The sequence below is a fragment of the Delphinus delphis genome, chromosome 19 (genome assembly GCF_949987515.2).
Source record: "Delphinus delphis chromosome 19, mDelDel1.2, whole genome shotgun sequence".
In the NCBI taxonomy this organism is placed as follows: domain Eukaryota; kingdom Metazoa; phylum Chordata; class Mammalia; order Artiodactyla; family Delphinidae; genus Delphinus; species Delphinus delphis.
The window spans coordinates 18,445,497-18,460,686 of NC_082701.1; the positions used below are offsets into that span (position 1 = coordinate 18,445,497).

Consider the following 15,190-nt stretch of genomic DNA (forward strand, 5'->3'; position numbering starts at 1 on the left):
TGAGCAGAGTGGCCTCTGGAGCCAGGGAGGGCTGGGCCGATATCTGGGCTTGCCCTGCAGAGGATGTGGGAAATCTGGCTTGCCCCCTGCCCCAGGTACCCAATCCATCCATCTGGGGTTAGGAACATACACTCTGTGTTCCCAAGGCTCCATGGGTTGACTTCTATCATAACATTTACCACATTACACGTCATTTTTCATTCTTCTGTCTTACCAAATTCTTTGAAGGCAGGAACTGTGTTTTGTTTGTTTTTATTCCAGTATTCCCAAAGTCTATCCAATGCCTGCATGCAACGAGTACTTGATAAAAATTTATTAAATGAATGATAGATGCATTCAGAGAAGTTGGGGGAAGAGATAGGGAATTTGAGAGAGTTGTCTTCTGGCCAGAAGTGAAGTCTTTTTTTTTTTTTTTTAAGTTGAGATATAGCTGATTTACAATATTATATGTTTCAGGTGTACAACACAGTGACTCACAATTTTTATTTTATTTTTTTTTTATTTTTGGCTGCTTTAGGTCTTCATTGCTGCACGCAGGCTTTGTCTAGTTGCAGTGAGCGGGGGCTACACTTTGTTGCAGTGCACAGGCTTCTCAGTGCAGTGGCTTCTCTTGTTGTGGAGCACGAACTCTAGGCGTGCAGGCTTCAGTAGTTGCAGCACGCAGGCTCAGTAGTTGTGGCATGCAGGCTCAGTAGTTGTGGCTCACAGGTGCTCTAGAGCACAGGCTGAGTAGCTGTGGCTCGCAGGCTCTAGAGCGCAGGCTCAGTAGTTGTGGCGCACGGGCTTAGTTGCTCCGCAGCATGTGGGATCTTCCCAGACCAGGGCTCGAACCCATGTCCCCTGCATTGGCAGGCGGATTCTTAACAACTGCGCCAGCAGGGAAGCCCCATTTCACAGTTTTTAAAGGTTATATTCCATTTATAGTTACTGTAAAATATTGGCTATATCCCTGTGCTGTACAATATATACTTGTAGCTTTTTTATTTTATACCCAGAAGTTTGTACGTCTTAATCCCCTGCCCCTATCTCCCCCCTCCCCCTCCCCTCTTCCCACTGGTAACCACTAGTTTGTTCTCTATATCTGTGAGTCTGTTTCTTTTTTGCTATATTCACTAGTTTGTTTTATTTTTTAGATTCCACATATAAATGATATCGTACAGTATTTGTCTTTTTCTGTCTGACTTATTTCACTAAGCATAATACCCTCCAAGTCCATCCATGTTACTGCAAATGACAAAATTTCATCCTTTTTTACAGCTGAATAGTATTCAATTGTACACATGTACAATTGAATATATATCTGTACAATTGAATATTCAATTGTGTATATATACGATTGAATGTATATATACACAATCGAATACTCTCTCTCTCTCTCTCTCTCTCTCTCTCTATATATATATATATATATCACATTTTCTTTATCCATTCATCTATTGATGGACACAGGTTGCTTCCATATCTCGGCTATTGTAAATAATGTTGCTGTGAACACTGGGGTGCATGTATCCTCTTGAATTAGTGTTTTCATTTTCTTTGGATATATACCCAGGAGTGTAATTGCTGGATCATATGGCAGTTCTATATTAATTTTGAGGACCCTCCATACTGTTTCCCACAGCGGCAGCACCAATTTACATTCCCACCAACAGTGCACAAGGGTTCCCTTTTCTCCACACCCTCAGCAACATTTATTATTTTGATCTTTTTGATGATGGCCATTCTGACAGGTGTGAGGTGATACCTCACTGTAGTTTTGATTCACATTTCTCTGATTATTAATGATGTTGAGCATCTTTTCCTGTGCCTGTTGGCCATCTGTATGTCTTCTTTGGAAAAATGTCTATTCAGGTCTCCTGCCCATTTTTTTTTTTCCTGCCCATTTTTTAATCAGGCTGTTTCTTTTTCTTTTTTTTTTTTTTTTGATGTTGAGTTGTATGAGCTGTTTATATATTTTGGGTATTAACTCCTTATCGGTCGTAATCATTTGCAAATATTTTCTCCCATTCAGTAGCTTGTCTTTTCGTTTTGTCAATGGTTTCCTTTTCTGTGCAAAAGCTTTTAAGTTTAGTTAGCTCACCAGAGGTGAAGTCTTAAGATAGCCATGGCGGTGAGGAAAATGGATAGAAGGGAAGAAGGAAGAACTGGCTGGGGATGCGGATATGCTTGGAATATCCTTGGAATGCTCAGCAGCTGGGATGAAGGGGTGGAAAAAGTGGAGGTTGAGTCTGACAAGGATGCGTTTTGTGAGTGTGTACAGCAAAGGACAGGATGCAGTTGAGTTAAGGGTGTTTTGAAAGAGGGGCTTTCAGGGTTAGGTTTTTGAGGGTGGAGGAATTATGAGTGGAAAAGAGAGGAAAGAAAGAAGCCTGCAGTTGGGACTATATCACTGCCCAAAGCTGGTCTCTCACATATAATAATAATTTAAAATTAACAGAGGATTTTAAGGGATCTTAGCTCCCTATCTGTTTATTTTTCCTAAACTATTGAACTTGGGTATTTTTATACCTTTATGCGCAATTATGATGGCTATAGAACGGTGAATATATCTGTAAATCCTGGATGGTGCCTTAACTAAATGTTTATAGTATATCCGTCCTGTAAAAAATCAAGAAGTGCTCCTTCCCTAACCGCTAGATGCTATTTGTTTCGTGTTTGCCTATTTGCTAGGCAAAAAGGTGTCTGTTCCTTTAATTTGCATTCATTGGATTACTAGTGAGGTTTTGCACATCTGTCATGTTCCGTCAACCACCTTGTAAATTAATAGTTTAGGCCTTATGCCTTTTCTTCCCTTCAATTTTTTTTTTTTAATTTCACAAGGATCCATGGGGACACCCCTTTGTAAAAAATTCAAATGCAGACCATAAAAAGCCCCACTGGCACAGTCCCTCTCCCCTCCCCAGAGGGAAATATTTGGGAACCTGCCTTCCAGGCCTTTTTCTATTCATCTCTAATCATGGGGCTTGGTTTTGTTTGCTGTACATGTTGTATTCCAACCTTGGTAACAGTCTTGGTAATCTTCCCAAGTAGTACATATGCTGGTCACTTGGAATCCCTCCCCAGTTTTCTCTTGCCGTGGGTACTACCCTTTGTAAGGACTGAATTGTATTCCATAGTGTGGTTTTGTTTACCATTTCCCACATGTTGAGTTGTTGCTAGCAAGGCTGGGCTGAATATTCCTGTGTGTACCAGCCTTTTGTATAACTGGGGAGCAATTTAAGGGCACTGCTCTTGCCCACTGAAGAGGCAATTTCCTTTCTGACCCACAGGATAAGCAAGAACTTATGTCTCCATATCTTCACAGGCACTGCATATTATCGATCTTTAAAATGTCCCCTGGGAATTCCCTGGCAGTCCAGTGGTTAGGACTTGGTGCTTTCACTGCGGTGGCCTGGGTTCAATCCCTGGTCAGGGAACTAAGATCCTGCAAGCCACCAAAAAGTCCCTCAATCTAGTAGGAGAATTATATCTTACTGTTGTTTTAATTTGCATTTCCCTAATTACTGGTGAGGTTGAGCATGACCATTCACTGCTTTGACAGATATTTGAGTGTCCACTCTCTGCAAGGCATTGCACAAGTCAGCAATGGTGAATAAAACAGATGTCATTCCTGCCCTTACAAATCAAGGAAATGAAATCTTTTAGCGGCAGTTACTTTTTCAACATTTTGCCTTTTACTTGTGTTTTTGATTCGGTGCTTTTATAACTAAATTTAAATTTTTTCTGTATCCAGACCGATGAGTCTTTTCTTTTATGCTTTTATCCTGGAAAATCTTCTCTTACCCCCAAATCAGATACATAATCACATGCATCTTTTGGGTTTTCTTTAAGCAGGTATTTGTCATTGTAAATATAACAGAAAAGGCCATGCTCGCTAGGGTCTGCCTGCTGTAAAAGGGGAGACAGCTCGACATCCTCCCGAGAGTGAGGCTCCTCGCGTGGCCCCAGGACTAGAGAGGATTTCCCTCTCTTCTCTCGGGCTTTTTGGATCTGTGAAATTAAAGCAAAAATTTCACCTAGAAAGGAGATGGTGCTGCTCTGCATAACGAGGTAAAAGACTGTCTTCATGTTGGTGAAAGGAAATACCCGCAGATACAACTTTCCACGGAGGAGGGGAGGCTGGGCAACAACTGCAGGAGGCCGACCCAGGACTCCTGATACATCTCTACCATGTGACTCCAAGTGGTAATTACAGTGGAGAGCCCAGGGTCCCTCACCTCAGCAAAGGGACAGGAGAACAGCCACCTCCTCCAGGGGGTACTACAAGCTCAGGGTCTGGGAGAGTTCCTGTGTTGTTCTTATACTCTTTCTCCTATCACAAGAGTAACAACTGCTCAGTGCAGAAAACCTGGGAACCACAGAAGAGTACAAAGAGGAGGAATAAACATGGAGCGATAGGTATCTCAGCCACATTTCAACCTAACAGTCACACTTTTGTTCTGTGCACAAATCATTTATTTGCATTCATAAAAACTGGCTTTGGGCTTCCCTGGTGGCGCAGCGGTTGAGAGTCTGCCTGCCGAGGCAGGGGACACGAGTTCATGTCCCGGTCCGGGAAGATCCCACATGCCGCGGAGTGGCTGGGCCCGTGAGCCATGGCCGCTGAGCCTGCGCGTCCGGAGCCTGTGCTCCGCAACGGGAGAGGCCACGACAGTGAGAGGCCCGTGTACCGCCAAAAAAAAACAAAAACAAAACAAAACAAAAAAAAAACGAAAACTGGCTTGGCCTAAAAAGCTTCCTCTTAAAGAGGAGATGAATGGTGGTACTTTTGACTCTGGGACCAGAGGAGGAAATGAGAGGGAAAGAAGGGAAAGCTGGTGGCTGGTCCTCCTGTTACAGACCCTCTAAGACCATGAGTGCGGTGACCACAGTTTAAGATACTGTGCATCACTGAGGGGTGAGGAAAACCACCCAGTGCAACCACCCAGAAGGCTCTGCAGAAAGAGGGCTATTAGGCCAAGTCTTGGGGATCAAATCAGCTTCAACCAGGGCAAAAAAATGTGGGAAGGGTAGTCCAAGCAGAGGGAACAGCACATGCAGATGCCTGGAAGCAAAGGGGAGCAGGTCATATCCAGCAACTGGTAACTAGTTTGCTAAGGCTGAGTTACAGGCATCTTAGAAGGGAGAAGGCAGATCACGAGGCCAGGGAGCTTGGCGGAGGCAGGGGCTAGAAGGTTTGTCTGCCTTGTTAAGTTTTTATTTTAGCCTGAAGGTGGTGTGGAGCCACTGAAGGGCATCATTAGAGTTCTGATTCCCAAAGATCGTCCCAACATCCTTGCACGGCATGGGTTTCAAGACCAGTCAGTGAAGTCCTCCCTTGAAGGGACAAAAGCAGGACGGGCATTGGCAGCACTGCTAGAGGCAGAGGCTGTCACTCTTTAGGAGTCTGAACAGGTACATGGGTAGCAGGTCTCGGGACAACGAGGATCACTTCCTCCCGGCTTGGGGCCCGCCTGGATGGAGGGGCCATCATCCACTTAGGCGAAGGAGGAAGATGCGGACAAAGGCTGAGTCTGCAGACCTTCCCATGGGAGAGAGGAGCTGAAGTTCAGGTCGAGCTGGAGGTCAGCGGGTGGCTCAAGAAGCCAGTAGAGGGATGAGCTGGCCCCAGCGGACATGCAGAGTGTGGATAAGAAGCCAGGGACTGGTCCTCCAGGGTTGCGGGGGCAACTGACGGAGGGGGCAGGACAAGCTCTGGGAGCAGCTGGGCACGGGGCTCACTGGATACACCCCTCCACACGCAGCAGCAGGTAGTCCCTGAGGAGCGGGGGCAGGGGGAGGCGGGCGGCAGCCTGTCGGCAGCGGCTACCCAGCTGAGCACGGATGGCCAGCCGGGCCAGGTGCTGCAGCCGCCTCGGCTGATTGACCATGCACAGGGCCGAGCTGTAGAAGGCTTCGTGCTCCTGGATGGGGAGTGGAACAGGGTCAGATGGCCCAACGCCCTGACCTTGCCCTTCCATCTGGGGGTGACCTAGTGGTGGGGCCCTGGGATTTTGCAACCTGTACCCACCTGGGCGTTTGGCTCATCTTGAAGGACTCAGATTCAGAAGCAAAGGCCCTGCAGGGGTCATGGGAGCTGGGACCACACTGCAGAGCAGGGTCTCAGCCATGTCTGCACCCACCCCCACTCCAAAGATACTGGCACAGTGCCCACTCAGTCAGAGATGCCTGATAAATGTCTATACTGATGCAGGTAAGAGAGAGGCTAGAGAGTTGTGTGCAATTAAAGGTTGTCCTGAGCTTCCGGGGGCAGGGGACCCTGGAACCCAGAGGTTTCACTCTGCCCATCCTCCTCCCACCCAGAGTCCCTCTTGCTCCTGCCTCCAGGAAGCCCACCCTGGAGGGACAGGCCTGGGGCTCATCCTTCCTCTCCATCTCCCCCAGAGCCCAGGAAGGAGCTGTGCTCATGGGGCGGACTTACCTGCCACAGCTCTGGAAGCACTGCCTCAACCCAGGTATCACAGGATGGAACACAAGGGTAGGCATTAAGCAGGACTTCCAGGGCTCGAGGGAAGTTGGCACAGTGTCTCAGCATCTAGAAATCAAAAGAGAGTCTCAGGGCTTCCCTGGTGGCGCAAGTGGTTGAGAGTCCGCCTGCCAATGCAGGGGACACGGGTTCGTGCCCCGGTCCAGGAGGATCCCACATGCCGCGGAGCGGCTGGGCCCGTGAGCCATGGCCGCTGAGCCTGCGCGTCCGGAGCCTGTGCTCCGCAACTTGAGAGGACTCAGCAGTGAGAGGCCCGCGTACAACAACAACAACAACAACAAAAAAAAAAAAAAAAAAAAAAGGAGTCTCAGACTAGAAAACAAAAGAGGGTCTCAGGGGTACCATGCCTCTACCAACCAGCCTGGGCCAAAGCCCCACTCACATCCAAATCTGTTCTTTTTTTGCCTGCCCACGTGCCATGCAGGATCTTAGTTTCCCGACCAGGAATCGAATCCGTGACCCCTGCAGTGGAAGCGCAGCGGCTTAACCACTGGACTCCCAGGGAAGTCTCACATCCGAATTTGAGAGGCCAAGATCTGAGTCCCTCCTCATCCTTTTCTAGCCTCAGTTTACCCTACCTTCAAGTGTGCTCCAACCTCCTGGCCCCAGCCAGTTTCCTTGGGGGTTGTTTTTCTCCCTTAGACACCCTCTCCCATAGCCCTCACTGGTCCTTCCCAAGAGGCGGACAGATCTCTGGCCCAGAGAGCGGGCTCTCTGTCTCTTAGCCTCTCTTCCTGGAGGCTGGGCAATTCCAGCTCCAGGCATACCCCGCCCGTCAGGAGTCTTCTTTCACAGGCCCTCCCTGCTCACCTCAGGGCGCGCAGGCTGGGCCCCATAGTCCAGCAGGGCAGCAAAGAGGATCTCGGGCTCCCAGTTGGGGGCGTCCTGGACGGCCTGCAGCGCGCAGTCCATGGGCGTTTCGCCCGCCCCATTGGGAACTGCAGCGCAGGCCCCGTGGTGCAGCAGCAGCTCAGCCAGGCCCCCGCAGCCGTTGGCACAGGCGTTGTGCAGCGGCGTGTGGCGTTTGCGCCCTGCCGCCCGGGCATCTGACCCGGCTTCCAGGAGCCGGCGGACGGCGGCCTGGTGCTGCCGCCTGCTGCCCGGGCCCTCGGCCCCCGCGCACGCGGCGTTCAGGGCCGTCTCGCCCTGGCTGGTGCGCAGGTTCACGTCGGCGCCGTGCTCCAGGTAGAGAGCCACGTGCTGCTCCAGGCCTCGTGCCGCCGCCACGTGCAGGGGCGTCACCTCGCTGTCCTGTACCGCCAAGTTCACGGTTGCTCCCGCCTCCAGCAGCTGCTTGGCGCACCTGGAGGCAGGGTACAAGGCCCTTGAGGCAAATCCTGAGGGACCAGGCCTGGCCTGGGACCCCCTCAGCCTGCTGTCATCCCTGACCCCTTCTTCCCACCTCTCTTGGCTCAAGCGAGCCTGGCGCCCACCGCCAGACTCACAGAAGCCCCATGACAGAGAGCAGAGCTGGAAGGCCCATCCAAGTCACTGGGAGCATTTCAGTTTTCAGCCCAGAAAAGTTGTGGTGCAGCCCAGGACATACAGCAAGTTAGTGACTGCGGAGGAATTAATACTCACTGCCTCAGACCGTCCCTCCCAGAGTCTAACCTGACTCCCCCATCAGATAGGGACCCCAAGGCCTTGTTCTGAATCACTTGTCAGTGGTCTCCTAACATTTTTTTTATTAGCCCTATTTTATTTTATTTTATTTATTTATTTATTTTTGCAGTACACGGGCCTCTCACTGCCGGGGCCCCTCCCGCCGCGGAGCACAGGCTCCGGACACACAGGCCCAGCGGCCATGGCTCACGGGCCCAGCCGCTCCGCGGCATGTGGGATCGCCCCGGACCAGGGCACGAACCCGTGTCCCTCGCATCAGCAGGTGGACTCCCAACCACTGCGCCACCAGGGAAGCCCTTCTCCTAACATTTTGAAAGCACAGAAAGTTTTGAAAACCCACTAATGTGTACACTGTGAAGCACAGAAAATTAAGGAGTGTGACCCCCAAAGAAAACAGAAATAGAAGTCCTAATTAGTAAAAAACAAAACAAAACAAAAGTCGTAATTAGTATTTTCTTCCTCTCTCCAAACATGAAGACCACCTTTCTCAGCCAGCCACACCCACTCCAGCAAAGGAAGGCACTTGGGTCCCACTTACTTCACTTTCCCCTGGAGAAAACAAACAAAACCAAACAACAAAAACCAGGTTTTAGGGAGCACGTGTTTCACAGGTGTTTCATAGGTCAGAACACTGTTGAGGCAAATATGCATCATTAACCGCCTCGGGGTAAACCAAACACGCTGCAAACTAAATTAATGATGGCACTAAACTAACAGTGATTTAAAAAGCCAGAACGGTAGCCACTGGAAACTCAGGAGCAGATCCATCAACCCCATCGAAACCCTGATGAAAAAGTATCCTTCCCCAAAAATGGCCAGCATTCCAGCTCCCTTCAGTGCGCATGTCTGGTAGGCACTTTGCTCAGTGGCCAAGCTCTGAGTAGCAGCCAGCCAGCCACACACTACTTAATTTATTACCTCGGTAAGTTCTAATCATAGACTCGTTTCTGTTTCTATATACTAAATTTAAATAACTCCAAGAAGCTCGCCCAGTAGGGTTCCAGGAAGTGAGACCATTCTCAGTTCACTTCAAAGGATCAAGTGTGCTGGAAGGTGCACCACATGCCCATAAGACCTCAAGAAAGGACTGGGAATTTTGGATCATTTCTGGGTCCATCACTGATCTAGATCTACATGGGTAGATTCCAGCACGTGGGCTGTGGAATGCCTTTCAGGAGCCCTTGATTCCTTGCCCCCGCCAGCCTTATCTGTGGACCTGACTTGTCAAAGTGCAAATACCTTCATGTAGGGTGTGGCCAAGAAACTGTTGACCTTAAAAAGGTGGGAAGAGGAAGCGTCCTTCACACTAAGATTGGGAAACACTGGGCTAGATCTTTCTTGATGCCTACCTCAAAATAGCTAGGAATGTGGCTGCAGAGGGTTCCCAGGGAATAGGAGACTGCAGTTGGGACAGGGTTTTTCCAAAAAGCAACAGGGCTTCTGCCTACTGGGCTTAGCTGATGTGACCTTGGACAAGTCACTAAACCTTTCTGAGTCTCAGGTTTTTCACCATAGAATGAGACCTGTCGCAGGATAGAAAGCCCAGAGATAATAAACCCATGTACTTATGGTCAACTAATCTATGACAAAGAAGGCAAGGATATACAATGGAGAAAAGACAGTCTCTTCAATAAGCGGTGCTGGGAAAACTGGACAGCTACATGTAAAAGAGTGACTCCCTAACACCATACACAAAAATAAACTCAAAATGAATTAGAGACCTAAATGTAAGACTGGATACTATAAAACTCTTAGAGGAAAACACAGGAAGAACACTCTGACATAAATCACAGCAAGGTCTTTTTTAATCCACCTCCTAGAGAAATGGAAATAAAAACAAAAATAAACAAATGGGACCTAATGAAATTTAAAAGCTTTTGCAAAGCAAAGGAAACTACAAGACAAAAAGACAACCCTCAGAATGGGAGAAAATATTTGCAAACAAATCAATGCACAAAGGATTAATCTCCAAAATATAAAAACAGCTCATGCAGCTCAATATTAAAAAAACAAACAACCCAATCCAAAAATGGGCAGAAGACCTAAATAGACATTTCTCCAGAGAACACATACAGATGGCCAAGAAGCACATGAAAACCTGCTCGACAACACGAATTATTAGAGAAATGCAAATCAAAACTACAATGAGGTATCACCTCACACCAGTTAGAATGGGCATCATCAGAAAATGTACAAACAACAAATGCTGGAGAGGGTGTGGAGAACAGGGTACCCTCTTGCACTGTTAGTGGGAATGTAAATTGATACAGCCACTATGGAGAACAGTATGGAGGTTCCTTAACTAACTAAAAATAGAATAACCATGTGACCCAGCAATCCCACTACTGGGCATATACTCTAATAAAACCATAATTCAAAAAGATGGGGCTTCCCTGGTGGCGCAGTGGCTGGGAGTCCGCCTGCCGATGCAGGGGACGCGGGTTCGTGCCCTGGTCCGGGAAGATCCCACATGCCGCGGAGCGGCTGGGCCCATGAGCCATGGCCGCTGAGCCTGCGCGTCCGGAGCCTGTGCTCCGCAACGGGAGAGGCCACAACAGTGAGAGGCCCGCGTACCGCCAAAAAAAAAAAAAAAAAAAAAAAGACACATGCACCTCAACGTTCATTGCAGCTCTATGTACAATAGCCAGGTCATGGAAGCAACCTAAATGCCCATCGACAGACGAATGGATAAAGATGTGGTACATATATACAATGGAATATTACTCAGCCATGAAAAGGAACGAAATTGGGTCATTTGTAGAGACGTGGATGGATCTAGAGACTGTCATACAGAGTGAAGTAAGTCAGAAAGTGAAGAACAAATATCGTATATTAACGCATATATGTGGAACCTGGAAAAATGGTACAGATGAACTGGTCCGCAGGGCAGAAATAGAGACACAGATGTAGAGCACAAACGTACAGACACCAAGGGGGGAAAGTGGCTGGGGGGGGGGGTGGTGGTGGTATGAATTGGGAGATTGGGATTGACATGTATACACTAATACGTATAAAATAGATAACTAGTAAGAACCTGCTGTATAAAAAAATAACTAAAATAAAATTCAAAGAAAAAAAAAAGAATGAGACCTGTCTCCCATGACGTTGTGAGGACATGTGTTTCTGGCATGTGAGCTGGAGACACACACACATACCCACACACCCCCTCCCCAAACCATCTCAGCCCCTGGGCACCTACTGTAAGGACTCAGGGGTTGTGCAGAGGTGCAGGGGTGTCGTGCCTTCCTCAGACAACACATTGACCTTGGCGCCGAAGGTCAGCAGCAACCGCACACAGTCGGACTGGGCCCGGGCACAGGCCTCGTGCAAGGCGGCCCGGCCCCCAACCCGGGCGTCCAACTCAGCTCCCCGCCGGATCAGGTAGCGGGCGCAGTCGGTGTGGCCTCGGGCAGCAGCGATGGTGAGGGGTGTCGTATGCTTGGCTTTGGGGGTCAGCACCCAGAACCCTGGGGGGAGCAGGCAGTGTTAAGGGGGGTGGGTATGAGGCTGGCAGGCAGGGCAGGCTGTCATGTACAACTGACGCTGCCCTGCCCTCTGTACGCCTGGCTGAGCACAAACCCTGTGCCCGTCTGTACCTGTGGAGAGGGGCTTGCTCAAGCCCCAGCTGAGAGTGTAAATTGGAACAGCCTTTTAGAAGTTTGTCAGTCTGTAACAAAACGTAATACGTGGGTCATAGGAAAAACATTTAATTGCTCTTTTTTTTTCTTCTTTTTTTGGCCACACTGAGAGGCTTGTGGGATCTTAGTTCCTCGACCAGGGATCGAACGCTGGCGCCGGCAGTGGGAGCGCCGAGTCCTAGCCACTGGACTGCCAGGGAATTCCCTTAATTGCTCTTTAAAACCACAAGGGCAGCTAAGGAGGGTGAATCCTGTTAGGGAAACCTCTGGGTCTTTGAGCTGCTGGTGGAGTCCTTGGCTCTTTTAACTTGGGCGCGCTGGTGTTGGGGAGGGGAGGGAGTTACACACAGGAGTGCCTGGAACTGACTCAGGGAGTGGCCAGAGCAGAGCTGAAGAAGTCCTAGGATGCTCCTGGGGTGGGGAGGGTGGCATGGAAATGGGGGGAAGGGCAGAGAGGGAGGATAAGAGATGGAGGTAGAGAAAAGAAGAGTGGGAAGAGGGGTCGATCACGGGACTGGTGTTGAATCCGAATTGTAGAAATCGCCAAGGTCTTGTTCGAAGGACACAGATGGCTAATATCCTGCTGTCAGTTGTTTGCATTGTAGCTAAGTAAATCCCTGGGTTTCCTAAATCTTGGGTAAAGCATGTTTTGTTTTTTATTAGGATTGAAATTAAGGCCAAGTTCCATTTGGGAGATGGAGATGGTGGACATGCTGGAAGAGGAGACCAGGGTGCCCTGGGTGGGGTCACATCTCTAACAGTTGAAGGAATTTGGCCTGGTGGTGACCGTGAGAGCATAAGCTCTCCAAGGATTTTGAACCCCCATATCCATGGGTGGGGTGTGAGGCAATCTCCTGTCAATCTTTTTTTTTTTTTTTTTTTTTTTTTGCGGGGGTGGTTTCTTTTCTCCTGCCTAAGAACAGAGCAATCATTTGGTTTACATGGACAAACCTTCTGGTCAGAATAGATCCTAAGGAAGATCATTGAACAAGTACACAAAGATGTTGGTCATACTGTTATTTAAAATAGTTTTTTTTAAAAAGGAAACCTAGGGACTTCCCTGGTGGTCCAGGGGGTAAGACTCCATGCTCCCAATGCAGGGGGCCTGGGTTCGATCCCTCGTTGGGGTACTAGACCCTGCACGCATGCCGCAACTAAGAGTTCGGATGCCTCAGCTAAGAAGTCTGCATGCCAAAACTAAGACCAGGTGCAGCCTAAATAGATAAATAATAAATATTTTTAGCAATAAATAAATAAAACAAAAAAGAAGCCTAATCTAACCAATCTATTTGGGGACTAGTTCTATAAATCATGGCACACCCATACAGTAGAATTCATGCACCTATTTAAATTATTACGTGGGGAATTCCCTGGCAGTTCAGTGGTTAGGACCCTGAGCGTCCAGTACCGAGGGCCCAGGTTCAATCCCTGGTTGGGGAACTGAGATCCCGCAAGCCGCGCGGCATGGCCAAAAAAAAAAAATTATGTGGACTTATGGTTATTGACATAGAAAGATGTTACATGAAAAAAACAGGCTATAAATAGCATCTGGAGTGTAATTTCATTCTATGAAAGAAAAAATATTCACGCGTGGAGATACATTCAGAGAAACGATTGCATTCGAATACAACTGTGTTCCTGTGGAAGTCATATAACATGTCACTATAACTTGAAATCTGAAAAGACATACAAATCACTAAGCATGCCTCATCTCTGTTTAGGAGGGAGCTGGAATCGGCAGTGGGAAGGGATGGTCTAGTCTATGGTCTGGAGGGGGGCGATGGGGCCCAGGCTCCCCCCCCACCCTCCCCTCCTCCCTCTCCCTCCTCTTCTGCCCCCACCGGGTGCTCCCTACCCTGTTCAGCTGACCAGGCCAGCTGGTTGCTCACTGTCTCCACAATCATGTTGGCAGCGCCTTCATCTTGGAACAGGGCTTGGATCTGTTGCAGGTCACCGGAGAACAGGGCATTGTGCACAGCTGGGTCCCGGCAGGAGCGGCGCGGCCGAGTGAGTTGGGTCCGGGAACTCGAGGGGCACCTTTGGCTCTGGTACTGCTGGGCTGCAGCCCGCCGCCGGTCCTCCCATTCCAGCCACTCCCGCTTCAGGCGGAGAGAGCGCAGGGTGGAGGAGGTGAAGGGGAAGGTCTCCCCTGCCATGGGGAGGGATCCAGGGGTCTGGGCAGTGGCAGCTGGGCAGAGCAGGTTCCCTCAGCCCGACTGCCACCCTTGCTCTGAGGAGCCACCCTGCCCCCAACCCGTGACCCAGGGAAAGGAGCAGCTGAGGCTATAAATAGGCCCTTTGCTGTTCTGGTAAACAGTTTGCCCAGAGTCATGATCTTGGTGCAGAGAAAGTGTTGGGCCAACCCCCAGCCCGCGGCTAGGGACAGCCCCTGCCCCTGCAGATACCCTCCAGCTGGGGAGCCGGCCCTCAGCTGAGCTCCAGGTCCACACCTCCCACTTCTCTGGAGTGAACATCTTGGGTTGGCAGGGTCCGAGGTGAGTGAAACAGTCAATCAGGGAAATGGACGGGACAGGGTCTCTCTGATGCTGTCTGGAGGGCAGACCCCTGCCCAGGAAATAAGGGCCGGTGAAGTCAGAGTTTGAACCCCTCTTCTTGGCATCTGCACATATACACACAGGGCTTAACAGCACTTAAATCACTTTTATATCCATCTTCACTCAGGTGACCATACATATTTTCTGGCTTGCCCGGGTAAACAGCAAGCTTGATTTTGACAATTAATTATATGATCAGGCTGATGATCACAGTCTGACCGCCTCTGAGATGGGTGGCCTTATTTCTGTTTTACTGATGAGGAACTTAAGGCTTAGCGAGGTGAAACCACTTGCTCAAGGTCACAGCTCGTGACGGGGCAGCCAGACTAGGACCACAGTGGGTCTGACTCTGTAGATGGTGCACTTTGGTGAGAGAGCCTCTCCCCACCTTCCAAGCAGGACAGCATGGTCCCTAACACTGCCTTTAATGCGTCTTGGTTAGGGTTTTTTTTTTCCCCCCCCCGCAGCTCCTAAAAGGGCTTACATGCCTGCCTGAGGAGGACCAAGGGCTTGACCTCCCAACTCTGGGGACCAAGGAGACCTTCAAGCCAGAAACCCACTCAGTCAAAGTGGCTGTGCTTCCACGAGCCTCTAGGGGGAAGAATGAGGCCGTGAAACAGCACTAGGTGCTGGCCGCCGAGCAGTGAAGGGGAGGGCAGGAGGGAGGTCAGCCCTGGCCCCAGAAGCTCTTCTCAGCCAGTGGGTGGTGGGGCAGCCCCTTGGCCCCTCAGGGTCTGCCTGTCCCCATCGCGCCCTGGCTGCAGGCCATGGCTGCCCCGGTACACACACACACACACACACACACACACACACACACACTTTCACACACACACACACACACACTTTCACACACACACACACACACACACTTTCACACACACACACAC

At 49.6% G+C, this 15,190-nt stretch overlaps 1 protein-coding gene across 1 annotated transcript; it reads right to left on the reverse strand.

The window, feature by feature from the left end:
• Positions 1-5,717: 5,717 nt before the first annotated feature.
• Positions 5,718-13,904, reverse strand: ASB16 (ankyrin repeat and SOCS box containing 16). The gene is made up of 5 exons (XM_059996817.1): positions 13,604-13,904; positions 11,310-11,577; positions 7,298-7,790; positions 6,422-6,535; positions 5,718-5,903 (listed from the first exon to the last, which is right to left on the reverse strand). The coding sequence occupies exons 1-5, from the start codon at positions 13,902-13,904 to the stop codon at positions 5,718-5,720; spliced, it is 1,362 nt and encodes a 453-aa protein (XP_059852800.1).
• Positions 13,905-15,190: the final 1,286 nt, after the last annotated feature.

Coding starts and splice junctions, on each gene's coding strand:
- ASB16 (XM_059996817.1), bottom strand. CDS start 13,904: ATGGCAGGGGAGACCTTCCCCTTCACCTCCTCCACCCTGCGCTCTCTC. Junction 6,536..7,297: donor CCCAGCCTGCGCGCCCTGAG/GTGAGCAGGGAG, acceptor TTTGATTTCTAG/ATGCTGAGACACTGTGCCAA. Junction 5,904..6,421: donor TGCTTCCAGAGCTGTGGCAG/GTAAGTCCGCCC, acceptor CTCCCCATCCAG/GAGCACGAAGCCTTCTACAG.